General features: G+C 38.5%; 1 protein-coding gene across 1 annotated transcript; it reads right to left on the bottom strand.

Annotated features, from left to right (window-relative positions):
• Positions 1-1,472: 1,472 nt before the first annotated feature.
• Positions 1,473-8,776, bottom strand: mylpfb (myosin light chain, phosphorylatable, fast skeletal muscle b). The gene is made up of 7 exons (XM_082152923.1): positions 8,658-8,776; positions 8,377-8,525; positions 7,924-8,019; positions 6,894-7,074; positions 6,416-6,494; positions 6,251-6,299; positions 1,473-5,845 (listed from the first exon to the last, which is right to left on the bottom strand). The coding sequence occupies exons 2-7, from the start codon at positions 8,377-8,379 to the stop codon at positions 5,741-5,743; spliced, it is 513 nt and encodes a 170-aa protein (XP_082009049.1). The 5' UTR covers positions 8,380-8,525; positions 8,658-8,776; the 3' UTR covers positions 1,473-5,740.
• Between the last annotated feature and the right edge of the window lie 6,947 nt (positions 8,777-15,723).

The following is a 15,723-nucleotide window of genomic DNA, read 5'->3' as shown; positions in this document are numbered from 1 at the left end:
CGCGTCCCCGCCTCCAGAACGCTGTCCCTCGATCCCTCCAGAAGGACGGTTAGGTTGACAACGTCGATCTACACGAGAAAGCCGCGCGTCCACTCTCAAGGCCAGAGCAATGAGGTCATTGAGTCTGGTGGGAAGGTCCATGGCGTAGATCTCCTTTTGGACGCAGTCAGCCAGCCCATGCAGGAACATGTCCCACTGCGCCTCCTCGTTCCATTGGCTCTCTGCTGCAAGGATTCGAAACTCAATCGAAAAATCCGACACGGATCTCTCACCTTGTCGTAAATCGGCCAGCACTCTAGCAGCCTCTCTTCCTGCAACAGCGCGATTAAATACCCGCCTCATTTCGTCAGAGAGCCTCTGGAACGAGGAGCAGCATTCGTCCTGATTCTCCCACACCGCCGTTCCCCATAGCGCCACTTTCCCAGTCAGAAGCGTCAATACGAACGCGACCTTGGTTCGCTCATCATGGAATGTCCTGGGCTGAAGAGAGAAATGCATCGAACACCTGGTTAGGAAAGCTCTACAGTAATTTGGTTCACCTGAATAGGCTTCGGGAACCGGCAGGCGGGGCTCCGACTGGGAGGGCTGTACTGGTGGTGGAATCGGCGGCGTGGGTGGCGCAGTGGGAACGCGAAGCTGTTGAATCTGCTGGGTGAGCCCGGACACCTGCGCCACTAACGCCTGAACAGCGCGAGCTGTATCGTTGAGGTTTTTCTCTTGAGCGTCCATTCTCTGTGTGCTGTTGCTCACAAAAGTTTCCAGTGAACTTGAAGAGCCACTCGCTGCTTCCATGGTCAGGTCAGATCGTTCTGTCGTGAAATGATGGAAGGAAGCAAGATGCAAGTAAACTCTTTTATTGATAATAATTGACGTAACGTCCAGAGAACAGGCTAGCGGCGCAGGGACCCCAATGGCCAGATGAACCCGGTGGTGAAGGTGCAGCAGTGCGATGAGATGAGTCCAGAGGTGAGATAATCCAAAGTAAATCCACAGGAACACGGAAGGCACAAGACTCGAACACAGACTGGAAAACACACCAGGACACCACAAACAACAATCTGACAAAGGGGATGAGAAAGTGGTGAGTATATATAGGGTGATGAGATGAGCTGCAGCTGGTGATGGGAATGATGAGCTGGATTGCTGATGAGCACTAATGAGCCGGCACGCCCACACAATCAGCACTCACACACACACACAACAACAGAACACGAGACAACAAAGAGACATAGGATTTATGAACCGTGACAATTACAGATTGAACTATCTTCTGAAAAATATTATGTGATATTATATATGTTTTTTTTTATTCAAATTCCAATTTTTCCTTTCAGTTCAACCTATAATGGTCTAATTAACATTATGCTAACATTACAAAACCTGTTTTTTTATATTTTGAATGCGAAGCAAAACTCATAAGAATAGACAAAACACCAATAATAAACAATTCTGTACTTTATTTAACGATCACCTAAACATCGTCTTGCTGTAAACAGGACAAAGCAAAGAAAAAAGGAAGAAAGAATTGTGTTAGTGACTTTACTTTTCGTCTTCAATTGCATAAAAAAAAAACTAATTTATAAGTCGCTTTGGATAAAAGTGTCTGCTAAATGAATAAATGTAAAATGTAATGTAAATGCATAAGGTAAAATAATGACTTTCTGGTAAGCGAATGTTCCTTCTTTTTTCCTTCTTTTTGCAATCGCTCTGTCAAATTCCTCGACTTCACTAAAATAAAAGATGAATGCCATTGTGAAAAATTTCAGTCAATACAAATTAAAACAAGGAACCCAAACAAAAGGCCAAATGATACATTCTAGCTCACATGTTAATACCATAGACTGGTTAATACATAGTGAAGGCATAGTAAATTTGATTATTAGGCAATTGTATGAGTTGTAAATGGCTGGCAACAACTTCATATCACAGTTTAATTAATATTGATTCATTTGAATACTTACGTTTTATAAGAACTAATTTAAGTAGTCTACATAAATTATATAAAGTAAAATAATTACTCTGGCATTAATTAATTCAATTTATAGTTTTAGGAGAAAAGGTCCGGTAATTAAAAAAAGGTCAGACGGTAAATCTGATTAAATAATTAATGATGACATTCTTTGATATTAACACACTTAATGTATTTAATTGGTCTACTTTAATGTCAACTAATTTTAATAAATTTTTTACAATGGCTTGTCTACAAAAAGTCCAAGGTTAAAGGCTAACGTTAGCTATCAAAATATTTTAGAGGGAAAAAAGGCGAAAAAACATACATTAAAGACCCACTCCGATGAAAATCATGCTTTTCTAGGTGTTAACATGTTCTTGTGGTATTTTTCTGATGTTAGATGACATATCTTGAGAAAAATAAGTTCAAAGTTGTATTTCTGAGTATTTCTGCATTCAAATGGCTGTGAATCAGTAGCAGACGCCGGCTAAAATAGACTGGAGTTGTGACGTAGTAACTCCACTGGGCGGGGCCACAAGCTCATACTCCCCTCCGCCCCGCCCGCTCAGGTTCTGAGGAGTAGAGAAGACGATGGCGGATCAATACCTATGTGCGGTAGCGGGTTGCAATGTTAAGAGGAGAGATATTGGTATTAGCTTTCATGCTTTACCAAAACAAGTTGCTGTGAGAGATGAATGGATTACGTTCCAGGGTTCCAGACTGCGACCATTTTTTGAGAATGTGCGAGTTAAAATTTTATGTGGTCGCATTTGTGCGAGTGCATGGTCATGTAACTTTACTACTCAGTTAAATTCACGCATGAATTTTCCTGCATTGAACTTGTTTTAGCGCCCGCCAAAGTGAATTTTTGTCCCGCCAAAGTCTTATTTGATCGATGAGTAATGTAGATGAACTGCTGCGCTTGTTTAAATGAAAGAACGAGCAGAGAGAGAGACCCGGACGCGCGCGCGCACACTCTGTCTTCGGAGCCAGGCGAAAATGTAAACAAGACCTCACCGTCTCCAAACTAAGCGCTGTCTTGCTCTCTCTCCCTCGCACATATTAATCAAAATAAATCGACACGGCGGTAAAAGGTCGGAAGACCAAAGTTTCATGTGGAGCATTCTGAGATTTTTTTTTTCTTTTTCTGAATTGCCGCTGGGTGTGAATTGTGCTAAATAAGTTGCCTTATCTTCTCTGAAAAGCGTTCCGGACATTCAGCTGACATAAAACAACACTTTAATTAAACGAAAAAAACTATCCATTGATGAAATGTTTTCTGTGTTGACAGAAAGAAAGAAAGACAGAAAGAGGCTGTTGCTGCCTATGTATCTCGCTTCAGCCAACGGCTTCGCCCACAACGCAGAGGCGAATTGCTAATGAGCTACTGCCGCTCTGCTGAAGCGAAGTCCCAGAAAACGGCACAAGTTTTGTGATTTTGGCTAAAAACGGCATAATCATCATTTAAAGACCACTGAGAATGTTTAAAAATAGCTCAAAATATGATCGGAGTGGGAATTTAACGGCTCAAATTTTCTTACAAACTATCTTTACAAATATTAAATGGACTATTCATATGTTGGTGTATCGATGAGCTATAAAGTAGTTTGATTAAAAAAGAAATCGAATGAGTAGCCTATGATTCGCTAAATAAAATTTGATAGGAGGCGCTGTCTCGAAAAACGAGGGGTCTGAGAATGCGGAACTCTGGGTGCGGGACTGTAGCTGCAGGCTCCGAGTCTGTTCAACTGTCCCGACAGCGCCTCCTGTCATTTAAATGTATTATCATTGAATTAAATGTATTATCATGATTGTATTAGCATTACAATGGCACATGAAACAATAAATACAACTTGTCAGTCAAAAAAAAAAGTACAGCATGAAAGAATTCACTTACCACACTCAAAAACAGTTTTGTGGCTTTAACTCCAAAACGGCACGACGTAAAGAAGAAATGTTTTCGCGGGTATGGTAGGCATTGCGTGCAATGTACGTGCTAACGAAATTTGACGTACATGACATGAGTGGTTTTCAAGGAAATCTCAGTGTTTCATCCGTCCCGCGTTTCAATCGTCCCGGCTCTCCCCTACTTCTATTACTACCTCAATCACACACAGATGTTCTGTTGGTGTCTTTTGAGCGTAGAATCTTTACTACCTCAATCACACATATGTTCTGCTGTTGTCTTTTGAGCGTAGAATCTATTTCTCAGCTGTGCAGCATATACCTGACACGACTCCCAAGTTGCTCTTTGTAGAAATTAAGTTTTATTCACGGCCGGGAGATCACTGGCCACAACAACCAAGTGAGTCTCCTGAATAGAAAGATACATGTACATTTAAATCATACAGTTGAGTAAAAATCAATGTCACTCAAGTCTTCTTCACTGTGATTTGTTCTGATGATTGGTTTGTAATGATCTAAGCTAATCATATGACTGTTAGTTCTACTGTGTTAAACACTTTTTGGTTAAGTATATATGGCCCTTGACCTGAGCATCCTTAGTCATTTAATGTTGAAATACCCATTACATAAAATATTTATATCACAACATAAAATATAAAAAGACTGATCTCCCTCCTATTTTGCTGCCTGTAGGTGTCGTAGCGAAGTTCCCCTCCATCCTCCCCACCACCACCAGGATGGCTCCCGTCCACTCGTCCGGGGGTAGGCTCCCCCTGCCTCTATCATCATGCAGGACCTACCAGTTAACTTCAAGACATGGACGAAGGACGGGGCCTACGCCAAAGAACTTTGAGACGGAGCTTGTCGAGGGTTTACTTATTTATTTTGTCTGTAAAATCATTATACGAGATTCCTCCCGAGTCTTTTTGGTAGAACTATGTTACTTTTAAGGCCAAGTACAGCATAAATCCCCCCCCCCCCAATTTGTAGTTCATCTGTGTCGATCTCACACTCACTTACTAATGTGAGTTGTAGTCCATTGGTTTCTTGCTTACTATATTTAGATATGATCTTATCCGTCAAAAATTGTAAAACAACCTGTGCAAAGCAATATCGAAAACAGTTTCAAAATGTCAAAGCACAGTTTCATCTAACTTCAAAAACATATAATGCATAAAAAGTAAAAGTAAATTAACACTTAAAAAACAAATAATATTTTGTCTGTCATTCATAATTTTCTCTAGTAATGTAAAATTTCAACTGATTTCTCATTGGTTCTACTGTAGGTGCATGAACCTGACAAGAACAGACACAAGGTATAAAAAAGATTTATGTGCTTTTATTTGTGTTACTTTTAAGTTACAGGTGGTTTTGAGGACAAAGAGATGAATCGAGAAAATAAAGAAAAATGCAAAAAAGAAGACTTTGGAATGGAGAAGTGAACAAGGGAGAAAAAGTAAAAATAAAGATGTTTTCTTTTATTTCTTTTCCTCGTCCTCACTCTGTCTTCTTCTGTTTTCTATTAGTGTTCAATGTCTTTCCTCCCTACTTTTTCTGTCTCTCCAAGAAAACAAACGGGAAACATTGAGAGAGATTATGGTGCTCTATTACAGAGATGCACCATCTCTTTAAATATCTCCTCTTCCTATACATTTATGAAGGGAAACACTACATGGCAGACAGAACAGAGAGATTGTGATTTAATGATTTTAGATTATTTTATTGAAAATAATCACATTAGCTACATGTAACTCACATTCAGAGAGCCCAAATGCCAAAATACCTCCAGTTTAGACAAGTGTTTCTGTGAGAGGACAGATAGACCATGGGGAGACTGAATATGTAACAAGATGGTGTGGTAAGAGAGATGGTTGATGGATTGAGTTATTCTTCCTCTTTCTCCTCTCCGTGTGTTATGACATAGCAGATGTTCTTGTAGTCTACGTTTCCAGCCACATCTGGAGGGAAGGCAGCCCAAAGGTTTGTCATCTAGAGGAAGATAACAACCAAAAGATCTTAAATAATTTGTCAAGTAAAACAAAGGCAACATGTTAACATTTAAAAAATTGTTATAATGCATTGCTAGGCAATGACTACGTTGTTCTGGGTGCTTTCTTACTGGCCCAACTGAAAAAGCAAACCTCTATGTCTCTAAATATGGCTCGGGTTCTACCTTCAATGTATAGTGCTTTTCACAAAACACATTGTTTCAATGTTTCACATTTAGAAAATAAGACCTGGCGATAATATATGGCTAAGGGATATTTTTTTACTTGTTTAATCCCACATTTCTCCTCAACAAGCCATACAGTTTGAATTCCTGCCATAGCACAAACAGTAATTATGGTTCTTGCTTTAGCAAACACCATTAATTAAAATCCAACTACAACTAACCTCCTCGGCGGTAAATCTGTCGCACTGGGTGGTCAGGAGTTCCTCAAGGCTATAGAATAAAACAAAATGTTATATTCTTGAAAAATAAATCTTTACCATAGTTGTAAGGGCTTCATGAAAGTTCAGCATTCTCTTGTGTGAACAACAATGAGTCAGGACACTTACAATTCCTTCTTGATGGCGCCTGTAGCCTCAGGGTCCAGAACTTTGAAAGCACTCACGATAACATCCTCAGGGTCAGCACCTTAATGAAGAGTTGAATAAATGTTGAGAATACTTGATGTGAATACTTGTTGAGATGTCAATTCTATGCATTCTAGAAATACAAAACTATATTTTGTACATTTTGTACATAACCATTAATTGTAAGTCAGTAGAGCATGGTGCTAGCAACGGCAAGGTCATGGGTTTGATTATTTGGAAATACATGTACTGATAATATGTTTACCTTTAAAGCACTGTAAGTCACTTTGAATTAAAGTGTCTGCCAAATGCATGTAAATGTATCTGGCAGGTAACAGTTATGTACTGAAGTGAAAGTTACAAATAGTAATACTTAATCCATAACCAAAAGTATGAACAATAAAAATGATTTGTGATTACAAGAATAAACTAAGTCAGAGAGAAGATTTAAACAACTCACCCTTTAGCTTCTCACCAAACATGGTGAGGAAGACAGTGAAGTTGATGGGGCCACTGGCTTCTTTGACCATGGCTTCCAGCTCCTCATTTTTCACATTTAGCTGACCCATGGAGGCCAGCACATCTCTCAGATCGTCCTTGCTGATAATACCATCCCTGTTCTGGTCGATGATTGTGAAGGCCTGTTTGTTTTACAGAGGGTAAGACAGTTTATGCCAGTTCATTTAGCATTTTATCCAAGCAGAAAACATCAGTCATGTTTATGGGGTGGGGACTGGGTCTATGTAACATACCACGAGGATTATTGGTATCTACAAACAACAATCTTCAAAGTGTTACTAGGCTTTAAATTACACTTTGCAAAGGGTATGAATTTTAATTGAAGTTACTACTAATTGCATCATATGTCCCCAAAGATACACAAGATGTTTTCACAGAAGAAAGGATTGATTTTGTAGTTGTGAAATACATTTCCCTTTCTGGCATCAGGTATTGATGTCATTCTACTGAACATAGTTGAAATTGGAGATGACATCTGAGATCAAGAAGTATCTTGGCAGCTGCTGCCCACTTGTCTAAGTTGTTAAAAGGTCACAGAATGTACAACAAGACTTTGGGGATATTTAAGGAGGGGGGATTGGTTACGCTTGCCAGCCCCAACTAATCTCCCTACCACCTCTCCTTACTACTTACAACAGCTATTGTTTTTTTGCTAATTAGTTATTGAACATAAAACTAATGCTACAGTTGGTGACTTCTTTCTTCTAATGTTTTCAAAATCTACTTCTTGCTGAGTTACTAGTTAACATAGAAATCTGCAATGTAAGATTTTCAAACACATGAGCATGGGTGAATGTCTAACATGCCCTCAACCTTTTTTTGTGTTGTGCTGACAAATGTATAACTTTGAATGTACAATATTTTAGGAAAAAAACGTTTATGATAAAGGAATTTATGTATTGAACTAATTTCAGGTTTAGCAGAGATTTAAGAAAAAAATAAGTCAAATTACTGAAGAATGAGCACTGTACCTCCTTGTATTCCTGGATCTGGCTCTGCTCAAACATGGAGAATACATTAGAGCTGCCGCCCTCTGCCTGCTGCCTCCTCTTGGCCTTCTTGGGTGCCTAAAGAGAAACACATATGTATGGAGTGAAAAACACACATGAATGTTTTGCTGCTCCATTTCCACAGTTACGATTTCTGTCTTCATATACATATTCTGCTAATCACCCAATGAAAAGAATTATTTTTCATGTTGCAAATTCAAATTTATATTTCCAGTGATAATAGGGCTCTATATTTTAGAAGGTGTCAAGGCAGGATGTTTTGTAAAGTTGTTAAGTGCACTGGCAACTCAATTATTTTATATATATTTAAAAAAAAAAAAATATATATATATATATATATATATATATATATATATATTGTCTAAAGTCTTCTAAAAACACTCACTAAAAAAAAAGTCTTCTAAAAACACTCACCATCTCTCAATTGTTTTGCCGTTGGTCAAAAGAGGAGAAGTATACACCACACTGATGTGACTGACACGTTCGTAGTTCCTCTTGGGGTCTTATATACTGGCCTGGGTGTGCTAACTTTAGCCTGAACATCAGGTTTAGGAAAGTGAGTGCTGGTGAAAGTACAAGACAGGAGGTGTATGAAGTGCTTTGGTGTCACTTTTCATTCCTGATCCAAAATAGGATTTGCACGCCTTGGAATGAGGTGAATTCAGTCCAGTAATTTTGGCTATAGTTTGGTTTACCTTGTGGGCAAATATGGCAAGGGCAAGGAGATTGTTGCTGCCTTGACTGAAGGGCTCAGTTTCTTCTCATCTGTCTCTGTTGATAATTAATTTGTAGGTTAATGTAAGCCTTGGTATATCTTTTCTGGAAGTAAGAATTTTAAAACAACCCATGGTATCATTTTCTTATATGACATACTCTTGCCAGTCAATGGTCACATATATATATTTTTTTTACAATAAGAATGGTCAATATTAGTTTTATGAATCAATTATGGCTGTAAATTAGACCACTTAACATCAACTGAAAAATATTTGAATATTTGTAAGACCTTATTTGGTTGCATGTCCATGTATAACTTTAGCATTTAACAATATTCTCCAATGAACTAATATCCACTTATGCATTATGTTCACTTTCTTGTGTCCAGTAAGAAGGCATCATTCTACCAAATAAAAATAATGACATAACTGTTTATATTCTTCTGAACTGATTCATTCTTTAAAGTAAACATATTAGCAAATTATGATAGTTTAACATTTATATGTTTTTGTTTTATATCTTCTATTCGTTTGTAAGTCACTAAATGTAAATAATGTAAATATGATTTTAAGATCAAAAACAGTAAATGATCTAAAGATTTACTTCTTACAGTAGCTAACTAACAACATATTGATTCTGGAAAATGATAAAGGTGCTGTACCATATATGTACACTGGATGTGTGGTGTTTATTTTATGAATAAATGTCTGAATAGAAGGGGAGTTTGATGACTAAACATAATTTTCAAGCTCTGGGGCTCTATATCGAGGAGCTTATAGACCTCCGAGATAGTCCAAAACAGCATTCTGCAGCCCTCCCTCTTCACACCATATATGCAATCCATAGCAGACATTTATCATGGGCCCAACACTGAATGCATGTATTGAAATACAGGGTTGTGGAAACTGATACTCTGTCTCTGCAGGGAACTTGGTCTTTTCTGTGGCTCTTCTGTTAACTGTCAGTCCCACTTTTTGAACATAGAGCTGAAAATAACATTTCTAACATAAATCTTGAATACTTTGGAGCACAGACTTAAGTTTGTTCTCTTTTAAATGAGACAATTGGCAGATTATTGTAAAAATGTATGAAAGTGATTTTTATAAAAAAATTTATTAACATTTTTATTATTTTTTTTATATAAAATTTGAAGTTTATGAAAATGTAAAAATATAAATTAAAAAAATGATATAAAATGTAAATTTGATAAAACATGATCGACTATAAAACTTCAAGAAAATCAAAGCCAAAAATTTGAACAAGTTTTGTTCCAAATTTTAGGTTGATATCTCAAAAAATTTGCTTTCAGTAAGATTTTGTTTGGGCGTAGTATGAATCTTTTCCACTAGATGACAAACAGGCTCCATTGGTGACCAAATAAGGACGTACCCATTTCTATATATGGTTTGAGTGATCTGAACCATATATTTCCATATTTTTTGTACAATTTATGAAGTAGATGCTATTCAGAAGTGGTACGTGCAATATGGCAGTATTTGATTTGAATTCAACCTTTAACAAACACATAAAAGACATGCAGAAAGAACACGCATGAGCGTTATAAATAATTTTTTCTTTATATTTACATTTTTTTCTTTTTTTTTTCTCCCCAAAAATAGAATTGTTATCTTTTGAACTCTTTACATGAAAACAAACTGAGGTTTCTACCAATCTTTCATGTTTTTCATGTGCATCACTATTTCAAAATAAAGGTCTGAACACGCCTTATGACTTATATTCTTGTTGCAAATTAAGAAATTACTGTTCCTCTGTCATTTGTATCAAAATCCGTTCATCAAATAAATGCAGCCTTGGTGAGCATGAGAGATTATATTTAAGTTATAGTAATGAATGTATTTTTTTCTTTATTCTAACATTATTCAGTATTTTGAGATTACAACACAATATTGTCCAAAATATACACTATATTGCCAAAAGTATTGGGACTCCAAATCATTGAATTCAGGTGTTCCAATCACTTCCATGGCCACAGTTGTATAAAATCAAGCACCTAGGCTGGACAGAGCAGTGGAGACGTGATCTCTGTAGTGACGAATCACACTTCTCTGTCTGGTAATCCGTTGGATGAGTCTGGCTTTGGCGGTTGCCAGGAGAACGGTAATTGCCTGACTGCATTGTGCCAAGTGTAAAGTTTGGTGGAGTTTGGGTATTATGGTGTGGGGTTGTTTTTCAGGGGTTGGGCTTGGCCCTTTAGTTCCAGGGAAAGGAACACTTAATGCTTCAGCATATCAATACATTTTGGACAATTTCATGCTCCCAACTTTGTGGGAACAGTTTGAGGATGGCCCCTTCCTGTTCCAACATGACTGCGCACCAGTGCAAAAAAGCAAGGTCCATAAAGACATGGATGAGTGAGTTTGGTGTGGAGGAACTTGACTAGCCTTCACAGAGTCCTGACCTCAACCCGATAGAACACCTTTGGGATGAAAGCCTTCCCAGAAGAGTTGAAGCTGTTATATCTGCAAAGGGTGGGCCAACTCCATATTAAACCCTACGGATTAAGAATGGGATGTCATTAAAGTTCATGTGCATGTAAAGGCAGGCGTCCCAAAACTTGTGGCAATATAGTGTATTTTAAAACATACATTTAACTGGATGTCTGTCCACTGCACTTTACAGTGCATTAAAGCTATACATTTAATTTGAAAAGTGAATTTCCTGTGGATCAAACTCATATTCTTGGTGTCTGTAATTATCTTGGAGTTTTTTTTGTAATGTATTTTACAGTTTGAAGATTTTGCCATATGGGAAGAGCAAGTAAAAAATATTCCCTTGGCACTGACTGCACAGTAGTAATATTATAAGTGGAAGTGGTATAAATAGTAATTTAAAATAATTCAACAATTCAGACAGAGTTTAAGTGCCACGACAAGAAAAGGTGTAGTGGAAAAAGTGACAGCTGCAGACAGAATTAGCTCGCCATCCCCCGGTTTTCACACACACTTTTCAGAACTAATGTAAAGCGTATCAAATATTTTATGCTAGGCCAAATGTTCTCTCTCCAACAAATTCTCTTCTGACCTTACACACACACATTGGCTTTCTAAGTTGTATGGAGACTTTCCATAGACATGAAGATTTTTTTACTGTGGAAACTGTATATTCTATCCCTCTATTCTATCCCTGTATAACTCTATCCCTACCCCTAAACACAACCCTTACAGAAAACGTTATGCAATTTTAAATTTTAAATTTAAATGCAGTCCCCATTTTGTTCCCCCCCCCCCCCCCCCAGGCTGATGTCCCCTGCTCTTTAAGCACACACTCTCTTCACTCCCACTCCCCTGAGCTAAATATAGGGCAGTGGTTCCCAAACTTTTTGTCAGCCAAGCTTCTTAGATGTGAAATATTTACTTCAAGAATCCTCTGTAATTTTAAATGACCATTTCAATGATTTAACAACATTCATGTAAGTTCATGGCCACACTGGTGTTTTAGGAACCCAATCAAATTCAATATAGTTGTCATGTCTTGTTTTCGTTTTGTTTCATGTTCTTGTTTCATGTCTCAGTCATGTTTCCTGTTGTCATGTGATTCCCTGTTATAGTCATATGCCATGTGTTCCCCGTGTGAATATGGCATGTTGTCATTGGTTTATTGTCTAATCATGTGCACAAGTGTCCATGTTTAGTCATTAGTCCTTGTATATTTAAGCCCTAATGTTTGCCTTGTTACTTTGTCAAGTATTGTTTGTGTAACCACTGTTTGGTAAGCTTTCTGTTCATGTTTATGGTTTGCCAAGTCTATGTTTGTTTTATGTTTTGATCATGCTTTGGATCACTTGAATAAACTGCACTTGGGTTCTACAACTTGCCTTCAGTGGACTCCCTTTACAATAGTAATGTGCATAATAATAATAATAATAATAATAACAATAACAATAATAATTGTGTTTCCCCAAACTGACGCCTTAGAAGCAGGGATAAGCTCCACAATTCCTGTGATCTTACCGAGGTCAAATGATTTGGAGAAATTTATGAATTATTGCTTTAAAAAAAAAAGAAGATAATTATAACTGTTAACACTTTAGATTACAGCTGTCACAGCAGGTCAGGTAAAATCGAGAATGGGATCCAATTGCAGTACCTTTATTTTTAAACTAAAACAAAGATGATAATCGACAACAAAGAAGATCACAGGGAATAACACCTGGTCGCATAAACAACACAAGACACAGAATGTCTCCAGTTACTTCCGTAACCTCGGTTCCCTGAGAAGAGGGAAAGAGACATTGCGAGCTATGCTATGGGGTGTAGCCTATCCCCTCCTTCCCTTAATACTTAAGCCTAATTGCACCACGCCACTCAATTTTACTGGTCAATGACATTTGACCGCACAAGCTAGGGGTGGAGCCATCTGCTATATAGCTTGGCACTCATAGCCATTGCCTCTGAATCTTTCGACTGAAAATAACCATTGCCTCTTAATCTTTTGACTGAAAAGCAATATTTATAAGACTGAGGTTTGGACACAACAACGTGTGCAATGTCTTACTAAAGTAATCGGAGACGTTCCCTTTCGAGTCGGTCTCTTGACATTGTGACCTATGCTATGGGGACAGCATTAAACCCCACCCCGCTGTGGAAAGAACTCAAGCATAGTGAACAGAATCACAATTAATTAGCAAGCTTGAGCCCGTTGACTGCTTACATACCAACTAGCGGACCTAGGAGAAACCATGACAGCCAACAGAATCATAGAAAATCCAGTAGCAGCACCGCTGGTACTAAAATAAACAAATAAACAAGCATTAATGCGTGCAAGTATCGCTGATAAGATAATAATACCTGCAACTCGAACGCTTATAAGGCAACGAATAAACGCTCCAATCGGAGCGACCGAGTCAGTGCAGAGCTCAGTTGAAACCACACAGTTCAGACTGAAGGGTGTGGTCAAGTGCACAAATAACCAATAGAAAGTCAGCTGGCATCTTTGCACACACAAAGTAAAATCTAGCAAAAGGTGCTCTGAGAAGACATTCCTTTTGCCCAAGCCCACGAAGAAGCCATATTAGTAGAATGAGCGCGGACTCCAAAGGACAAATTTCATTCTTAAAAGCATACTGTATGCTAAATCTATAGCTTCTACAATCCAATGAAACAAATGCTGATTCGAGACCTGCAGCTGTTTACGGTGACCTCTGAAACAGACAAACAACTGTTCTGACAGCCTGAAATGACTCAATCTGTCCACATAAACTCACAAAGCGTGAACAGGGGATAATGCCTGCAGTGTTATAATTTGCACCCTGAATGACATTGACAGCACTATGGGCACATAACAGCTTCTGGGTGTCAGCCTGACCATACAGTCATTCCTATCAAACTCCAAACAAGCAGTCTTGTAGAAAGTGCATGCAGGTCACCTACTCTTTTACCACACGCCAAAGCGAGTAAAAGCGTCATCTTGCGAGAGAGCACTTTTAACTGTCCCGTATGCATCAGTTAAAAAGGTGGCTCGGAAAGTGCACTAAGCACCAGTGTAAAAGTCTGCACTCTTCTAGTGAGGTAAAAACCTTTATTAAATTAGTGAGAGCTGTGTGTAGAGAGCTGTGTGGTGACTACTTGTGCACTTTATCTGACTAACTTCCCCTTTGATACGGGGAAACACACACCGGGCAACACAGGGAACAGTGAAGCCAGTGCGCACTTGAGGTGGGCACCCACTGGCGAGGGGCTGCTGACCTCGCCGACCGATAGCCTCCATCTTTTGAACAATGGAATATGAAGCTAAGCCGGTGGCTTGCCGCAGGATTTAATAGCACTACCTGCTTTATGGAAATGGCGTTCGGTAGCAGAGTGGTTAGGTGGCCGCACAGAGGGTGTCTGGCGTGGCGCAGGCGTTCTAAGAAGGCAACGTTTAATAGACCCCTCCTCCTTATTTTTGACACCGCAGCGCTGTTGCATTAAAGCGATGGCAGGACCAAATAAAGTCTGGCCAGGCTCAACTGGCGCTCCAGCGATGCTCCACTTTTCACTATCGGGGAGACCAGATAGATTAAACCACAGATACAATACATTGTATGGGTCAAAATTAGCGAGTTTTCTTTTATGGCAAAAATCAGTAGGATATTAAGTAAAGTTCATGTTCCATTAAAGGGATAGTTCACTTTGAAATTAAATTTTGGTATGTTTTAGCTTACCTCAAGGGCATCCAAGATGTAGGTGTCTTTTTTTCCGCAGTAGTTTCAATTTTGATATTTTTAGGTCAAACCGTTCTTGTCTGTCAGTCATATAATGCAGGTCGATGGTCTCCACCTCAAAGAGCATGCACAGAGTCCAAATTAAAACAATTCCCCGTCGTCCAAATTAAACAATTCCCCATCGTAAGTACACATTGATGGCCTAAGACACGAAACGAGCGGTTTGTGTGAGAAAACGAACAGTATTTATATCGTTGTTACCTCTTGTACACAGCCACGTCCAAGTGATCTGAGAGCGCGGGCGGGTATAGATATATACAATAGAAGTCGCCTTGGCGACTGCAGTTCATTGGAACGAAACCGTAGCCAAGGCAACATCTAGTGTATATATCTATACCCGTCCGCGCTCTCAGATCTCAGCATTATATGACTGACAGACAAGAACGGTTTGACCTAAAAATATCAAAATTGAAACTACTGCGGAAAAAAAGACACCTACATCTTGGATGCCCTTGAGGTAAGCTAAAACATACCAAAATTTAATTTCAAAGTGAACTATCCCTTTAAGATATTTTGTAAATTTCCTACCGTAAATAAGAAATGTATTCCCTCAAATATTGTCCTATCCAAACAAACCATACATCAATGGCTTATTTAGCCTACGTATTCAGCTTTCAGGTAGGCTATTAATCTCAATATCAAAAAATTGACACATGTGACTGGTTTTGTGGTCCAGGGTCACATTTGTTGTGAGACCAAAACAAAACTGACTCTTGTAATCAGACATACAGAAAAAAGTGAAGTCTTGTGTATTTTCAATCACTGTCATCAAAACCGTCGCCATAGTTCATATCAGGAAGAATTGTCAGAGCAGTTTTATT

This window comes from Leuciscus leuciscus (genome assembly GCF_965113295.1).
Source record: "Leuciscus leuciscus genome assembly, chromosome: 21".
NCBI classification, from domain to species: domain Eukaryota; kingdom Metazoa; phylum Chordata; class Actinopteri; order Cypriniformes; family Leuciscidae; genus Leuciscus; species Leuciscus leuciscus.
The sequence above is the reverse complement of the archived record's forward strand: the minus strand, read 5'-3'. Positions and strand labels throughout refer to the sequence as shown.